At 55.8% G+C, this 18,505-nt stretch overlaps 1 protein-coding gene across 3 annotated transcripts in view; it reads left to right on the forward strand.

The window, feature by feature from the left end:
• KCNN3 (potassium calcium-activated channel subfamily N member 3) overlaps positions 1-18,505 on the forward strand; it is a 142,896-nt gene that overhangs the window by 27,740 nt on the left and 96,651 nt on the right. For all 3 annotated transcript variants that reach the window (XM_036344163.1, XM_036344164.1, XM_036344165.1), the window contains exon 2: positions 14,349-14,444. In XM_036344163.1, the coding sequence (XP_036200056.1) occupies positions 14,349-14,444 (96 nt within the window). The remainder of the gene's footprint in view (positions 1-14,348; positions 14,445-18,505) is intronic.

An 18,505-nucleotide genomic window follows, 5' to 3' on the forward strand; every position in this document is an offset into this window, starting at 1 on the left:
GTGCCCCTGGGTCACCAGTGGTTTCCCTGAGCTCTGACCGGGTTTTCAAAGCTCAGCGTGTCGTCATCTGCCGTGGTTGCCTGGGACGCGCAGGAGCTGCTTCTGCAGGAGGCCGTGGCGATGCCGTGGGAGGAAGCAGGCTGGTTCTGCTACCTGTTCAGCGCTGGTGCGTGGTCCCAGAGCTGCTGCCGGCTGAGGGGTCCAGAGGAGGCGTGGCCTGGGGCTTCTGTTTCCTAGGAAATCAGCTGTTCCATTGAAATGCTCCAACGACGGGTTCTAAACCAGCCATCGCCAGGTGGTCCGCAGACCCCTGGCGTCCGTGAGGTCCGAAAGGTTGGCAACCGCGGTCCTAAACAAATAAGTGTCTGCTTAGTCAGTGGCATGAGGAAATCAAAGGCGGCTCAGATTCCCCCCCTTAATTCTAGGTGCTATTTACCACATTCTGTGATCAGTGCAGGGCCCAGCAGATATGGGGCAGGGGCCCACATAAAGGCCCTCCCAGTAGAAACCACGGTCCCTCTGGCTTCTCCCGTCTCAACGCCGAGACACCCAGATGGGGCCCGGGGGAGGCCAGCCATCGCCTCACTAGCAAGCGGTGCCTTCTGCTGCTCTCCCAGCTGAAAGCGGAAGAAGGAAGGTTCTGGGTCTTCATGTTATGGACATACGTCCAGATGTGGGCATACTCTCTTGGGGTTTCTTTCTTTTTCGTTCTGTCAAAAGGTCACTTGAAATGTTCAAAGCATAGGACTGTCTGCAGGCAAATATGCATCATGATGCATTGCACTGGCAGGCCTGCCTGCAGTCCCCTCAGATACCGTCCCCTGTGCCTGGCCGTGAGCTGTGTCAGACTCCCATGCCGACCTATACAGAAGACAATGTTTTGTCAACACGGTATTAGAAGAACTGGGGTCCCTGGCTGAGTGACCTTGGATAGTTGCTTAACTACACCGAGCCTCAGTTTTTCCATCCGCCAAATGGGAGTGGCTCTCCCCGCTCCCAAGGGATCAAATAGGAAACGGCACAAGAAAATGCTTCATAAACAGGAAAACTCAAAACCGACAGCCGGGACACGATGATTCAGTATCCAATATTTTGTGGTATTTGATCTTCTCCGTGGTTATAGCCTGCTTTGTGCTGAGAAATTCAAGCCACCGAGGATTAAGGCAGGCGAGGCACACGGCTGGGATGGTCCGTAATTGATGGGATAACCCTTAAAGGAGTGAAGTATAATTGCAATTAATCCAGGCACTGCAACACTGCCCTGCTAAAAATAGCGTCTGCTAGTAATCGCTTTGATCTGGCAAAAAGATGCCTGTCCATGAGCCTGGGAGCACGGAGCCCCACCCCTCCCGCTAGACAAGGGGGTGTGGGCGCCGGGAGACTTGGGGCCAGAAGGGCAGGGAGAGGCCTCAGTTCCCTCAACCCACGTCGGCAGATGCTATGTGTAGAGGGTGAGCATGTGACTCGTTGCCTGACTGGGGTACTTTTGAGAGTATGACATGAATAATTACTGCTCAGATTCCTAATGACACCAGACAGCAGGCAGAGCTGGACCCCCCCAGGCAAACCAGGTGCGCGGTCCCCCCACGCAGAGACCCTTCCAAGCTCCTGGGAACGCTTGGTGGGGGAGCATTTCCACATTCATTGCTTGGTCTTCCTCCCAAGAACTCTGGGAGGAAGGAAGAGTTTCTACTCTCATCAAATGGACGTGAAAGACGTAGATGAAGCCACCCAGTCCCGCTGTAGTGTGGGGCCTGGTGGCTGACCCGGTGCAGGGAGAGGACAGTGGCCAGGACCAGGAAGCTCTGTGTCTGGGGAGACAAATACAGCTGAGAGGGCGAGAACCTGCAGCTCCCGCGTCAGGGGAGCAACAGCCCAGGGACCACACCCGCAGGGAGCACAGGGCTCAGGTCCAGCAGGACGTCGCCTGGTCGCTTCCGACCCTGGGCTCGGAATCAGACGACTCCTGCACGTACTAGCTATGGGATCTCAGCAAACTGCATAATCACTCTGTGCCTCAGTTTCCTCGTTTGCCAGAGGGGACAGTAGCCCGTTGCTGTGAGGCTCGAGTGAGATCCTATAGGAAAACGGGTAGGCTCAGGGTCTGACATGCCCTAGGTCCTCCGGAAACCCATGGAGAGTTTGAATCTGGAGAGAATTCCCGGAGCCATCCTCCCTTAGAGGATGACGGGGGTCCTCCTGCCTTGAAATAGCTCTAACTTGTCTGGTTGACGTGGCTCAGTGGTTGACTGTCGACCTATGAACCAGGAGGTCACGGTTCAATTCCCAGTCAGGGCACACGCCTGGGTTGCGGGCTCGATTCCCAGTAGGGGGCATGCAGGAGGCAGCCGACCAATGATTCTCTCTCATCATTGATGTGTTTATCTCCCTCTCCCTCTCTCTCTCTGAAATCAATAATAGATGATAGATAGATAGATAGATAGATAGATAGATAGATAGATAGATAGAAATAGCTCTAATTTGCGCTGTTGGGTGGACAAGCTCCTGCCTTGAGATGGGGGCTGCTCCAGGTCCTTGGAGGAAGGAAGTGGATACAACAAACACATGGAGAAGGACAGATTCCCGACTCCCCTGGGCTGAGGGTAACCGATGGATGGACGGTGGGAGGCGCCGTCAGGCCTGTGACTCCCTTGAAGCTCTGCTCCCTGGGGCCTGGGCCTTCGTCTGGGCTTAGGGATGAGCTTGCTTGGACGTGGGCAGGAGACATGGCTCGCCTGGTGCCTCGTTGCTGGGACTGAGGGCACCTCAGAGCACAAGGTAGGCAGGTTGGCAGCAGTTTGGTGCCAGAGAGCCAGTGAAGGAGAGACATAAAAGTGCCAGGTTTGTCCTATTAATAGCCCGTGTTTGGGCTCCTCCACTTCTGTCAACATCGTCCATCACATCCAAACAATTGAACAGCCTGTGCCAAATGTCTAGGAGTTAACAACACGGGCTGTGCCGAGTTTCTGGAAAAAACACACAAAAAAACACACACAAAGAAAACACGGTATTTCCACTTCTCATGCAGCTCTGAAATGCCAGTTGTTCCATGCCAACTGGTTATTTTTCCAGACCATTTCCCTTTATTTATGTTGAAGCTTTTATGTTTTTAAGCAAAAAGAAGACAGAGAACCGGGAGCAGGTAACTATTATTTCTGACTTGCCCTTGAATGAGCCGTATCAGAGATGCTTGTTCCCCAAACCTGGACCGAGTGTTTGCAAAGGGGCTGGGAAGCAATCGGGCAGGGTCCCGCCCCTTTCAGGTCCATCCGGCAGTGAACAGGCAGAATGGGGACATGGGAACAGCCCCGGCCCCGCCCTTGATGAGGCAGGCAGGGCAGCATGGGCCCTTGCTGCTACTGCCCGCGGCCTTGGGTAGGACAGAGTCCCTCTGGCCCTCGGTGTCCTTGCCCGTGGCCCGGGGGAGTTGGGCTAGACAGCCTAGAAGGCCCTCCATCGGGGCCCATGTGTTGGGTGGAGCACTTGCATCTCAGGTTTATTGGCAAGAGCGTGGGTGTGGAAGCCGAAGGAAGGGGAAGCTGTCTGCAGAACGCCGCTCCAGGAAGCCCGGGAAGGTGGCAGGGGAAACACAGACAGGGCTGTTCTTTATCCGGGAGGCTCCCAGGCAGCCTTCGGAGGTGTCTGTGGGGCCGCCCAGGCGACTGTTTTTCTCACCAGATGGAATTTCGGTGCAACTTAAAATTTTCACTTGCCCCAGACACTGCCGGGCTCGGGATGGTTTCGCCCCGTGTGGGGATGAAGATGGGTGTGCCTCCAGGCCGCAGGCGGGGAGTGGAAAGGGAGGCCTCCCCCCCCCCCCCCCGGAATTCTCCGAGGAGGTTGGGAGGTACAGGTGAGGCCACGGTGCTGCTTCTGCCCCAGCAGCAGCCCTCCGTGCAGACAGGGGCAGGGGCTGCAGGGAGAAAGAGGGAGGACCAACTGGAGGCGGTGATGAGGCTGAGATGGAGGGTGGGGGTTGTCTCTAGGCCTCACCTTGTGTCTTTAAAACCAGCACAGGGTTCCCTGTGGCTATCCGGCGATCGAATCGGCGCTCTTATTTCACGTTACCCCACCGAAGGGGCACTTACCCAGCCCGCTGCCATTGGGCGACCACAGCTCCTGCAGAGACGCTGGGAGGCCGGCTGCCGGGTGTCAGGGGCAGGATGTGGGGAGAGGGGTCCAGGCCTGGGCTGCTTCAGTTCTAGCCAGAGGCCTGCGAGCACATGCAGCTTTCTGCAGCGCAAAACCGACTGCCTGTGGTTTTATCGGTTTGGGGTCAGGTGGGTTTTAATAAGAGAAAATAAAGTGACTTCAAAGTAGGCCATCAGAAAGCACAGTGATTTGTTTAAAACATTCCAGAAGATTTAGGAGGATGGAGGCTTCTGCGAGCTGAGGAAATACGGGGCCACGGTCTTGGCGAGGGAAGCAGTGGATGCTTGTAAGGGGAACCCCTCGTGGCGATGGCACATGGAGCAGCCTCTGGCAGGGCTCTGCCACACCAGCGTGGGGCCGAATTAGTGAGGTGGCTCCTGGTCGCTCAGGACCCCCAGCTGCCAGGAGGATCCTGGGGCCGGCATGAGGGGCCTTCGGTAGATGCCTCTCCCCAGATGCAGGTGTGGGCTGGGGCCTTCGGAATGCGACGCGTAGTGACAGGCGTCCGTTCATCGGAGCTGGAGAAGGCTGCAGTGATGTGATTGCCGACCGGCCATGATTGGAAAGCTCTTAAGTTTCCTTTTGGCTCCACGATTCCGGGGCTCCGCGGCTCATGCCTGACTGCCTGGTCAACAGCATCTCGAAAGGCTGTGACGGCGGATGGTGGCCCCAACCTCTGGGCTTCTCTCTCCTGCCCCTAGAGCAGCAGTTCTCACCTCTGGCCTGTGCATGATCATCACTGACGTGTTTTTAAAGGTCAGTGCCCAGGCCTCGCCTGCAGAGGTTCTGACTTCATTGCTCTGGGATGAGGCCGCGGCCCCTCAGGGCTAGAGTGGCCTGGGCTGTGGGTGCCTGGCCAGCTTCCGTCCCACCCTCATGCTCCCCGGAGGGGGGGGGGGTAGGCGGGAGAGACAACCCCTTCTGGTTTCATTCTGTCTCGGGATAGAGGAGCTCGGAAGCCTGAGGCTATATTTATCCGCCCACAGCATTCACCCAGTAAGCCTCTGTTAAGTGCTTGCTTTGCGTCCGGAAGTGTCTCAGGAGGCCACTTTCACTACCTGAGGAGCAGCAAGCACCCAGCGGCCTTCAGAAAGACCTCATCTTGTCTATGTCTCTGTCCCACACTTAGCACAGTGCCTGGCACGTGGCAAGCACGTAGTACAACATTTGACGGAATCCCAGGGGACCTTTGGCCATGTTGTAAGGGGGGGGCAGGAAAATAAGTTATCAGCAAGCGTGCAGCAGAGCATTCATGGGATACCAGCTCCTCTCTGCTCAGACCTTGTCAAGGAAACCATCGTTTTAACTGGAGTCATGTGTGTGGCCAGAGGGGCGGCCCGTCTGGCCTGACATTTTGGTAGCCTGGTCTCCCGATGACCTTTTTTCCTTCCTTGAGGCATCACGCAATGGGAGAGCCGGGGCCTACGCAGGATCATGTCCTCTTGGTTGGCGTCCCGGCCATCGTGCTGGCTTCACTAACATCACCGGACCCGCATGCCCTTGCTAGTAGCTGCGTGGGGGCCGCACCCATCAGGTTCCATCTCCACTGGGAGTGACAGTGTAGAGGGCGGCAGAGCAGTGCCCCAGGCCAACCTGACTGTGAGTTTTATTTTGGGAGCATCGCCTTCCTTGGCTCCACAGCATTTCCTGCCTGTTCCCCACACCAGGCCGGGCCAGGCCACACGTACAGTTCTGATGCACACCCCAGCCCTGACGTCAAGTTTAATGGGGACGCCGTTGGGGCCTCGTCAGGGAGCAGGCGAGATGGGCGTTCGGGGAGCCCTGGAAGGCTGGGCCTGCAGGGCTGCAGTTCCGATGACTGACATCCCGTGTGCCGCGAGGCTTGCCGGGTGGCGAGGGCACAGACCTGGGGTCTGAGTTGCCTGGGTTCAGATCTGGCTCCGCCTCTTCCTTGCTCGGGGCAGCGGGCCAGTGACTGGAGCTCCCTGGGCCTCTGTGGGTTTGTTCTGAGGATAAAACAATGGCAGCAGCGTCGGGCCGCGGTAACCACAGTGAGCTGTTATTTCCATCAGGTCCCGTTAGCCTTCACACATTTGGAATTTCAGGATGGAAATGCCTACCTGCCTGACACATCTCAAAACTTCACCCCCTTCACCCAAATATTCAATCTCCAACTAATATTTCTGGGCCTGCTCTGCCCTGGGCAGTCCTGGGCACGGGGATGTAGAGGTGAGCAAGTGAAATGGAAGAATCCTGCCCATGGGGCTTCCATCTTGGTGGGTGAGTGGCAGCGAACATCAGTGGGTAAATGGGGCTTCAATGGTGATAAGTGCTGTGGTCACTCCAGCAGGGAGCATGGCTGACACAGTGACACCAGGTGCGGTCTGTTGGGGGGAAGGATGAGAGGGAGCAGGGCTCAGGCCAGAAGAGTGGGGTTCTTGGTGCTGAGGTCACCCTGTGTAGCATCTCGGCAAAGAACAGAGCTCCCAGCTTAGATGGGGGGGGGGAGGGTAAGAGGGGGCTGAGGATGGGGCTCCGAGAAGCAATCTCCCACGGGCAGAAGTCAGCACCTCTCCTGGTCCCTGTCCTGTGGCTCAGAATGTCCCAGGCGGCGTCTGGGACCCAGCGGATGGTGTGGGTGGTTTCACCGTGGCTCCCCGCACTGGGAACATGCCTCATGCATTCCCCAGCCGTGGGTTGGGCGGGAGCCGCACAGAAGCTCCTGTAAGGTGACTCAGATGTAGGAAAGGCAGCAGGGATGTTCAGCCCCCTCCCCAGCCCCTGGGGCCTGGTAAAGGCGTGCCCTCACTCACACGGGCGCGCTCTGGTGGGTACTGAGCAGGAGAAGGCCTTAGACCCCTCCTCTGTCCAGCTCGTGTGGAGAGCCCGTGGCCTCCGTGAGTAGCATCTTGGGTTAGTGCCTGACCCAAGATGTACGGTCAGGCCCGGCCAGCGTGGCTCAGTGGTTGAGTGTCAACCTATGAACCAGGAGGTCACGGTTCGATTCCCAGTCAGGACGCATGCCCGGGTTGTGGGCTCGATCCCGTGTGGGGCATTCAGGAGGCAGCTGATTAATAATTCTCTCTCATCATTGATGTTGCTCTCTCTCTGTGTCTCTGTCTTCTGTCTCTCTCTCTCTCTTCATCTCTTAAAAAAAGAAAAGATGTAGAGTCAAGTTCAGCTTCAGCTACTTCTCTAGGGTCCCCTCCTCTGGTCACGTGCTGGTCATTCAGGAGCCACCTGCAGGTCTTCTCTCTCAGCCTGGGCTTCCCGCCCATTTCTAACTGTCCCAGCCCAATCCTCCCCCAGGCCCTGCTCACCCGCCCCTTCGCCTGCCTGGTGGGATTCAGGCTCAGTAGGCGGGGATGGGGGCTGAGGGAAATCCCTGGCATTTTGCAAGCACCCAGCACAGGGCCTGGGCAGAAAAGGTGCTCAGTAAATATTTATATAGAAATGGGATGCTCGGTCCCCTGAAGGCTGCCCAAGGTGTCCTTCCGAAAGGCTGGGGGCACCTTTGTAAATTGTCGCAACCCTAAAATGCTGACACGGGGGGTGCATTCAGCCCCCACTCCTCACCTGCACTGACATCTGTGCAGTAAGAGGAAGGGTGATAGGCTACGAAGGAATGTGGGGTTTTCTTTGCGTGAAAAAGAGTAAGTTTTTTTTCACGTGCATTGTTCTATCTCATCCTCCAGCACCCGTTAGACCTGCCTGCAGAGAAGGAAGCAGGCCCAGAGAGGGCAAGGGATAGGCCCAGTGTCACACAGCTGGTGAGCAGCGAAGATGTGGAGTTCTGACTCGAATTTCGGTGCTCTGACCTTAAATCCCACAGGATTTAGGAAGGGACAACGGCAATCGAGCGAGCCACCTTGTTCTGTTTGAGGAGTGAGTTTTGCTGCTGACCGTTCCGCACTCACAAGTTCGTCACGCGCAGAAGCGCTTGGGAAGAAAAGACAGGACAGGGAAGGAAGGTGTGAGTGTCCCTGTGACCTGTGTGTGTGTCATGGCCAGTGTGTGCCAGCACTATCGGCTTAGCTAACTTCACGGACTATTTGTCCCAAGAGTCGAACTTTACTGGGGACCAAGGCCTAGGAGGGTGAAGCGACTGATCCAAAGCCAGGCATTTTCCGTGGAGGGCCCAGGGCCGAACTCCAGAGCCTCTTGGTTACGAAGCTTCCTGGGTTCTTGGAACTCGTCTCTCCTCAGGCCTTTGGGAGATCCTTCTGAGCCCCCCGGTCCTGTCTCCCATCCACTGTGGCAGCTTCACCTGTGTCCCCTGCTCTCAAGCTGCACAGCCCAAGGATGCAGAGGGTCTGAGTGATTCCCCTCAGGACCACGAGTGACCGAAATAGGATTCTGGTGACTGACTTCTGGTAAGAGCCGGGCTGGGCAGTCCCTCTGAGGATGCCAGGAGGTGCCACGGCTGTATTTACACCAGGCAGCTGATCTTGAGGGGCTGAGGCTGAGTAAGAGATGAGCAGGAGGGTGAGAGGTGCAGAGAGTGGCCGAGGAGGAGCCATCCTGAGAGAGGCAGCACGAGAGGGGAGCGGGGACGGAGGCCCAGGTGGAGGGAGGAGCCCCCTGTCCACAGGGAGCAGCAACCAGGATTGCCGTCTGAACTGCCAGGGGCCGAGGGGCTGGTTTTAATTTGCATAACATTAATTAGCAAGAGTGTCTAATTAGGACAACCGTTACCAAGTCACAGTATTAAGCTGGTGCTGAGTATCAATCAATGTTGGAGCCTCTCCATGAAGTTGAAGGAAAAGCTGACCTCACTGAACAGAAAATATTTCTAAATCAAGTATGTCCCCATTGACTGCACAACACGTAGCTCTTAATTCCGTCAATACAGACTTTAATGGTATCACCTTTTTCCCTTCCGGGGTTCCAGCCAGTGACAAAAATCGTGAATGGACCACATATGTGCTCACACACACATTCACACACACACACACACACACACACACACACACACACACACACACATATACACACACACACATACACACACATACACACACTCACACACATTCACACACATTCACACATACACACATACACACACATTCACACACACACATTCACACACACACATATTCACACACATACACACACTCACACACACATTCACACACACATTCACACACACATACACACACATTCACACACACACACACTTTGGGGGTATCAGGGAGGTTGGGGAAGGCACCCGCACATGCTCCCCTCGGCTAAGATGCGATTTCACTTCTGTTCAGTGCCTCTCAGGACGCTGCCTGCAAGCATAGTTTTCTGTTCTTTTCAAATGTTCCAAGCAATAAAACACATTTAAGACTTCAGTGTCTCTGGGAAGATCTACCGTAATCATTACGGTTCTGGCCTGTCTTTGGAAGCCACGGGCAGGCAGGAGAGCAATTTATACGGCTGGCTCCGAAGCCGGGAACACACTCCGTCATTCTGCGCAGCTTTGGGGGAGGAAGGCCTGGGGCAGTCTGAGGCCTCCCTGCAGACACGGGGGGCCAGGGGGCCATGGTGGGGTGTTGGTGGGGGTGTTGGTGTGCGCAGCATGGAACCAGGAGGCAGACAGATCTGGAGTCATCCCAGCGTCATCCGTCCTGTCTTTGCCGTTCGTTGGCACATCCTTGGACAAATTAATTTCTTGGAGTCTCAGTTTTCTCCTCTGTCAGAGTGGGTTGGTGATGCCCGCTTTGCATGGAAAGCCCGACAGTAGTTCTTTATCACAGAGGTAGTCATCGATGAGATATCACAGATCTGTGAAGGGCTGGCTGATGGCTGGAGCTGAACAGGGACCACGTGAATGGGGGTGTCTTAGGGTTCACCCTCCCACTCGGTGGCACCCCGATGGCTATAGCCAGCCTCCACTAGCATGCCAGGAATTCGCGATGTCACAGGGAAGCCTAGTTCGTTTGAAGGAAGGGGAGACGCATGGGATATAGAAGAAAACCTGGCCTAGAGCTGAAATCTGGGCTAGTTATGTGACCTTGGAAAAGTCACCTTATTTATTTCTTTATTAGTAAAATGGAGACTGTGACCTCGTCCGTAGGGTGTGGACGGAAGTTAAATTGTGTCGTAGGCATAGTCTGGGACTTGGTACACAGTCAGTACTCAATAAATGTTCGGTAAAAATGAAAGTACTATGATTAAGTAATTTCAGGAAGTATTTTTTTAAAAAGATATCTTTATTGATTTCAGAGAGGAAGAGAGAGATAGAAACATCAGTGATGAGAGGGAATCATTGATTGGCTGCCTCCTGCAGGCCCCCGGCTGGGGTTTGACCCTTGACTGGAATCAAACCTGGGACCCTTCAGTCCGCAGGCCAACGCTCTATCCACTGAGCCACACCAGCTAGGGTGCAGGAAGCACTTGTTAAGCAGCTCCTGTACTCAAGCATCAGAGGTGATATGGTATCAGCGTGTTTCCTAGAATCTCCACAGACGTGTGCTGTGAATTGAGCACCTGCCTACCACTTTAGAGCAGGATACTGTATTTTCACCATCTTTTTTTTTTACATTAAAAGTAAAAACTTGAAAACTAATTGGAAATATACCATATATTCAGTTTCGGGGCCTGGGTTTTTCACTTGATATTACATCCTGAACCTTTCCTCATGTCTTCAAATATTCTCTATAGAAATGCTTTAAGTGGCTGCATAGTGTTCTGTCACTGGCTGTTCTCGAATTTACCTACCCACCCTACTATTTTGGGGCATTGAGGAATAAATGGCTTAAACATGACTCTTAGCTGCTGAGGTAGAATTCCTAAGCATTCATGTGTATTAAGGGTTATTATTCTGTGGTTGAAAAGTTCCGAGCTGCAGGGGACAGGGATTGACCAGTTGGCCGTAGGACTCCCTTCCAGCCCCAACCGTCTCTTTTGTCCCTGGGACGGGAGTGAGTGGGGCAGAGCAGGTGTATGGCAACTAATTAGCCAGCCCTGAGTCGCTGTCATCACCCAAGAACCATATCAATTTCAAGCTTCATTGGCGTTCAGGCAGCAAAGAAAAGATGGTAATTAAACATTTATCCAAATAGAAAACATTTCAAGTTCAGCCAGAATTATTTGACATGTTTTCCAGCTATTAAGAATGGTTGATGGTCTATGTTTATTGACATGTGATAGAGAATGCAAGCAAATCTGTAAAGTAGCGAGTGTTGCGGCTGATCCACTGCACAGCTCGTCTCCCTGCGGGGCTGGAGCTGGCCAGGGAGGTTGCACCATTCACAACCCCGGGGCAGGTAGGAGGCGCCCCTTACGTAAAGGCTTCAAGTTGTAGAACAAAAGGAAGAGGCTGAAAGGAGAGGAGACAACAGCTGGACCCCTTCACCTCTTCCTCTAACAGTGATAGAAATAGACTTGGATAATGGTTTCAGTTAATTTCTGCCAAAAGAAAGAATTAGAGGTTGAAATGTGCGGCTGATCCCACACCCCTCCCTGGGGAGGCTTGATGCTCCCCAGACGCCTTCAGGCTCCTTTGAGAAGAAAGTTATGGTCGTTTCTGGCTCAGGAACGTTGTGAGCTGCTCCCAGTTGCTTCCTGTAGGGAGGTTTGTCTCGCCCTAAAACAGCCTGCGTGTCCCTGAACTCCCTGCCTGATCTTCCAGTCCCACCCAGGCCTGTGGCTTGGGTCATGATTCGGTCACCAAGTGGTGCTTTCGAAGACCAGAACCTTCTCCAGGACTGGAACTGTGATCTGTTTTGCTTCGTGCCCGTAACGGGAGCAGCACACCACCAGGCCCCGCACACGTGTGCTGAGCGCATGACTGCAGGCTGCTCTTCGTTAAATTGTGGGCCATGGCAGCGGCTTATGTTTCAGTGGTTCTCAACCTTCCTAACGCCGCGACCCTTTAATACAGTTCCTCATGTTGTGGTGACCCCCGATTTCATTGGTACAAATTGAACATAATTAAAGCATAGTGATTAATCACAAAAACAATATGTAATTATATATGTGTTTTCCGATGGTTTTAGGCGACCCCTGTGAAAGGGTTGATTAACCCCCAAAGGGGTCGCGACCCACAGGTTGAGAACCGCTGGTTTAGATCATTGTCTGGGCAGCGCACAATGGAGACGGTTCCCCAGAGCTGGACAGCCCCACACGGTGCAGGAAGTTAGCGTTCGTGTATAAGCCACATGGGTAGCTTCTGGCGGGCAGGGCCTCTCTGTAAATATCTTAGAGCATCTAGTACCCTGTTGGGCATCTAGTAGTTGCTCAAGAAATGAGCAGTGGTTGAAATGGTGACGAATGAAAGAAACAATGAATGAATGAGCTACCTCCTTAGTTCTCCCTGGGATTCCCAAGTGCTAGCTCTTGCCTGGCATGACGTGGGCCCCAGGAACTGTATCAGATAAATGACTGGTAGATGGACAGACACAAGGGAGGGTTGTTTCATTCCGTCTCGGCCTGCAGAGGGCGGTGGGAGAGTGGGTTTGGGCGTGACTCTAGTGGTTGCCCTATTGGACAACACTACCCAACCCTGCAGCCCCCAGCCCCCTGTCACTCTGTCTCTGAAAGCTTTCTTTAAAAAATTTTTTTTAAATTATTGATTTCAGAGCAGAAGGGAAAGGAGAGAGAGAGAGAGAGAGAGAGAGAGAGAGAGAGAGAGAGAGAGAGAGAAATAGACCATCAATGATGAGAGAGAATCATTGATTGGCTGCCTCCTGCATGCCCCACACTGGGGATCAAGCCTGCAACCCAGGCATGTGTACTGGCCAGGAATTGACCCTTGACCTCCTGGTTCATAGGTTGACGCTCAACCTCTGAGCCACGCCAGCCAGTCTCTCTGAAAGGTTTCTTAACAGTGATGTCTCCTCTCTTGATTCCCCCCACCCACCCCGGGTTTACTGTAGGTTTCACCAGGCAGCTAATCATACCCTACCTTTGGAATACCTTCCGTTGTTGTCGTAAGCGGTCCTGGGGGACCCTTCTCAGAGAGCGTTTCTGCTGTTTCCCAGTGGAGAGGGCCGGAGGGCTGGTGGGAGTGCTCCCCTGGGAGTCGGGGGCCTCGGCTTTGAACTCGGGCACCAGCCTCTCTGAGCGGTTGTCGGGGTGCCTGATGAGGGGGGACAGAGGCCGGGGCTGCCGCGAGGATGGATGAGAACCGGCATGTGAAGCTCCTTGTAAACTGTGAGGTGCTTTACGAACTAGGCACCGCTCCGACCCCAGCCCCGGGAGCACGGGGCTGTTTCCTGTGCGCGTCCATCTCTCAGGAGCCCGGGCGCCGGCCTCTCATCTGCTACCCTCGCTCAGGCTGCGCTCCTGTCTTCCTTTGGGCTTGGAAGCCACCTCTGCCCCCAGGCGTTCAAATGCCCAGGAAGGCATGGAGTCACCCTGCATTTGTAAGGAAGCAAAGCAGCTGACAGTGGTAGCTGGCCTTTACACGGCCAGGCACTGGTCCAGCCCTTTACACACACATGTCTGTTCGTTTTCACAGCAGCCGCACGAGGTGGGTGATCCCCAGGTGGCCCCTGAGGCAGCTGACGTCACTTAGCTAGTGGCTGTGTCAGGGTTTGGACCAGTGGGCTGTCCCCAGAGCTTGTGCTCCCAACCAAGGGGCCCTCTAAGCTGCCCTGGGGCTGGAAGGCTGCAGTGAAGGCCCATAGCCCACCTTCCTCCCCCATCCTCCACAGGGAGGCCCCGCAGGGCCCTTCTCCTGCCCAGCACCCCTCGTTGCTCATGTGCGCAGCCCCTGTCTCTCTTCAGGCGCTCTTCTGCCACCCTTGCCTCCCTCCCTGCCCTTGACCTAAAACAGGAGATGAGAGCAGCTGCCAAGACGTTCTCATTCATTCCTGAGGAAATTCTGCACGGTCAGAGATCGAAGGACCGCAGGAATCCTCTGGCTCAGGTTGTTACGAGAAAAGAGAGGCCTACACTGGCGCAGGATTGATGCCCACACCATATCATAGCAGCACCCCCAAAAAATGTTGTTCAGATGACTTATGAGTATGGAGGCAAACATTCTAAACAACACATCAAACCGACTCTGGTCACATATAACACAGGTCGTACATCCCAGGGATGCAGCAGGGATTTAACCCTGAGAACAGGGGCCGGGCTGGGGAGCAGCTGCTGAGATGGAGCGGCTCAGGGCCCAGCCGAAGGCACTTTCTGCTGACAGTCCCTCCTCTGCCCCAGGGCTCCCCTTCCCATGGCCTTGAGTGACGCGAGCTGTCCCCTTCCTGGCGGGGCCCTCCGTAATTCTCTCTCCGTTTCTCCTGCAGGATTCCATGTTTTCGTTGGCCCTGAAATGCCTTATCAGTCTGTCCACCATCATCCTCTTGGGTTTGATCATCGCCTATCACACACGTGAAGTCCAGGTAGGTGCCCTGGGCCCTGACCCGTCAGGCAGTGGCCATTTCTTTCAGCGGCTGAGCCTGTCCTCGCCCCACGTCGCCCCCTAAGCAGCTACTCGGACGATTCCGTAAGATGGTGTCCAAGAGTGTGGCTCTTCTGTTGGTTCGGACCCTCGTGGCAGAGGGAACTGTGGCTTTAGCACAACGGCGACGTCATCTTCACTGGGGGGTCCCAGAGGCAAGCGTGGCTCTATTTAGGGGGCAGTCCGCTCGGAACACTCCTTTAGTGCCACTGCACTGCTGGGACACGTGAGCCTTTCTTCATCTAAGCCCTACGAGTTGCTGTGACTTTTCACTCTTGCTGGATCCTTTCTGAACTCGAGTCACAGAATCCCCCCAGTGAGAGAGGTCTCGTATCCTCCTACTCACACGCACACGCACACGCACACGCACATGCACACGCACACTGCATCAAATACCATCAGGAACCTGCATTTCCATGTGCTGTAGACTTTACCCTGTCCAGGGGTGCCCAGGAGTGACTTGGCACCCAGAGAAATATTAGCTGGGTCTCTGGGGTGCACTTCCAGCTGGGAACACTTCGACGTGGGCTGGAGAGGGAGGCCGGAGCGAGCAGATCTGTGGCATGTTCTGTGACAGTGGGTCCCCCCCTCACGGCCCTTCAGGATGGCCTGCTCTGCGGGACCGGGTGTCCAGGTGTTCCTTGTCCCACATGTGGATCTGGGTGTAACCCGGTCCTTTGGCTGGAGGAGCACAGATGGATCCACATCTGGCAGCAGCAAGAGGTCGACAAAGACCAGAGCTCAGAGTCAGAACATCTGGGGTCAGGGCCCAGCCGTGACCTCTTCTCACGGTGTCTGTGGCCAGGCCTGTGGCCTTTCTGGGTTGGCACATGTGAATCTTCCTTCGTCTGGGACACGAGGGTTCGGCTCTGCCTGTTACAGGCTGCCGTGAGGATGGGGTGAGGGGCGTATGGGAGACGCTCAGGAACCTGAGTAACCTCTTGTTGCTCATCGTTGTGGGGGCAGATGGCGGCACAGGCAGATGGGGGTGTGCGGGCCTCCCCACAGGGAGCGGGGCCGCTTTCCCGCTGAACGGCGGGGCTTCTGTGCTGGCCTGGGCGCAGAGGCCTCGGCTCCGGCCCGCTGGGCAGGGCTCCAGCTGTTGCTGACCAGATGACACTGACCCAGAGGCTGGGCCTTTTAGTTTCTGGAGGTCACAGCCGCTCAGAGAGATGCTGTGCTCTGAGGGCTGACGGTCCCAGAGGCCACCGAGCAGCTTCCCTCTGGAGCCTGAAGGACAAAGCGTGTGGCCTTTAACCCAGACCACTGTCCAGTCGGCCCCAGGAGGGAGCCGGGAGTGTAGGCAGGAGGGACGGGCAGGAACCAAGGCAGGACCGGGAATCAGTCTGGGCTTCCCCAAACCGGTCACGGAGCTGGGAGCCCCTCCGCCCCCATCCCCTCATCGGCAGGGAGTCTGTCTTACTATAGGTCACCCTGACCTGTGCGGAAGGTGTCACACAGGCCAAAGAAAACGGCAGAACCGTAAAGATCAGCGAACCACGCAGCTTGAGGGAGGGGGAAGAAGAGCGGTTCCCAGCCACAACCCCCACGATGGTCCCTGAGCTGACTGCTTCCTCTCCGCTCCAGGCCTTGGGCTTGGGAGAGCCGGGTGTCCCTCCCCTGACTCTCTCGGGGTCCTTGTTCCCAGCTCAGGGCCTGCAGCTTAGCTCTCAGCCCCGATCTGGCCCAGCAGCAGCTGGGACCTCCGCTGTGGCCGGTGGCAGGGCCATGTTGTGACAGGCCAGCCTCTAGCTGGGCACCCTTGGTCCCGCCCCCGGCTCACGGCCATCTTTGCTTTGTCCTGATGTTGGTCGGTAGAAGGTGCCATTTCAGGTGCTCGCCTTGGCCTGGCGCTCACAGTTGGGAGAAGCAAAGTGGAATCAGTGGCTGGGACTCCTGGCTCAGACGCTTCAGTCTGAATGTCCGGGGGCCAGTCACACCTTCTGGGGCCGCGGTGACCCCCTCTGAAGTATGGGAGTCCTGTCGCCCACTGTGCTGATCCCGGAAGGAGCCTTGGTAACAGCAGAGAGTACAGGGGGGGCTTTCAGGAAATGAAACCTCAGTCCCTTCTCTGCCCCACCGCTTCCAGCTGGGCCTGCTCATGTGCAAGCTGGGCCCACCAGATGGTCACCGGCACGTCTGCTGGCGCCGGCAGGTGGCTGGGCTTGCTCTCCACTCTGGCCCGAGCCTGCCTGCACCCAGCGCCGCCGCCCGGCCCCACATCCGACGTGACCCGCGGTCTCAGGGGAAGTCTCCCGTCTGGGGCTCCCTCTGGGCCTCTGACCTTCCAGTCAGGTTCTTTCTGGAGGGAAATGGGAGAGGTTTGGGCCCAGGTTGTCCTGGGGGGTGTGGTGGGGGCAGGGAGGGCTTGCTCCCACACCTACACCCCTGCATGCACCTCACCCGCCATCCTGTAGGGAAGAGGTTCTCAACCTGTGGGTCGCGACCCCTTTGGCGGCAAACGACCCTTTCACAGGGGTCGCCTAAGACCATCCTGCATATCAGATATTGACATTACGATTCATCACAGTAGCAACATTACAATTATGAAGTAGCAACGAAAATAATTGTATGGTTGGGTCACAACATGAGGAACTGTATTTAACGGGCCAGAAGGTTGAGAACCACTGCTGTAAGGTTTTGTTCCGTGCTTTTCTCCCCGACCTCAGGGACTAGGGTGCCATTAATCTCCATTTCTCGGGACTCACGGTGTCTGACAAAGAGCTGGTGTTTGCAGCGCTTGTGTTGAACGAAAGGGTCCTGGGTTCAAGACACCTGGTTTCAAAAGCAGTTTAGACCGTTATTTAGCTCTGTGGTCTTGGGCCTCAGTTTCCTCATCTGTTCACCGGGGCTCCTAAGCCCCCCCCCCCCCCCCCCCCCCCGATTCTGTAATTCCCTGAATGAGGTGTGGTGTGCGGCCAGCGGGGGGCCGGCTTCCGGAGAGAGGGCGGAGCCCCCGGAAAGCCCCTTCCGTGGGGCGAGGCCCGCGGCTGCTCCTCAGGTGTGAAGCGGGCGGGCAGGGGTGCTCCCTGCCTCGTGGGTGCTGGCGGGGGCTGTGCAAAGGATCTGCTGGTCGCTCTCTCAGCCTGACCAGCTGCTGGCCACTTGGCTGCAGGTTAGCAGGGACCGGACGGCCACCTCTCCGCCTCCCCCAGCTCCGCCCCAGATGCGCACCTCCAGCCCCAGGCCTGGCCCTGCACACACTTGATGTTGGGGCACCGTCTAGAACAGGATTCCTCTTTGTTAGTTTGGACAACTTGTGGTTTGTTTTTTTTTTGAGGAAGAAGAATTCTGAAACAGTACTGGGCAATTCCCAACCAAACTCCGGCTTTAAGTCGGAGAGCCTCGGCTTGGCAGGTCTCAGAGGGGACGGGGGTGCCCCTCCCCAGTGCATCACGAACCCCTTCTGTCTCTGCGGGCCCGGCCCGCCCACGACAGGGAGTCGCTGTCTCCTGGGGGAGGCTGTCCCTCGGTGGGTAGCACGAGGTTTTAGAAGCTCTGTCCTCCCACTTGGAGGAAGCCGGCTTCCCCGGAGCTCTCAGCCCGGCCCTGGAGCAGGGAAGAGGGGCCCATGGTCCCGCGAGGCAGCCTCTGGTGTTGGAAAATGACCGCCGGGCTCTGCTCGGTCTCCTCTCGTCTCGCTGGTGGGAGGCACGGAGCATGCAGCATGGAGCTTTCAGAGGCTCAGGCATCTGTTATTCTCCTGCCAGTGTGTCCTGGAAAGAAATGAAAACACCCCAAAATACGCATTTTTAATTTTTAAAATTGATTTCAGAGAGGAAGGGGGAGGGAGAGAGAGATAGAAACATCCATGATGAGAGAGAATCATTGATCGGCTGCCTCCTGCATGCCCCACACTGGGGATCAAGCCCGCAACCCGGGCATGTGCCCTGACCCGGAATTGAACCTGGTGACCTCCTGGTTCATAGGTTGACGCTCAGCCACTGAGTCACGCCAGTCAGGCAACAAGGCATTTTTTAAAAATTTACCAAAACGTTGAAA

The sequence above is a fragment of the Myotis myotis genome, unplaced genomic scaffold (assembly GCF_014108235.1).
Source record: "Myotis myotis isolate mMyoMyo1 unplaced genomic scaffold, mMyoMyo1.p scaffold_m19_p_18, whole genome shotgun sequence".
In the NCBI taxonomy this organism is placed as follows: Eukaryota; Metazoa; Chordata; class Mammalia; order Chiroptera; family Vespertilionidae; genus Myotis; species Myotis myotis.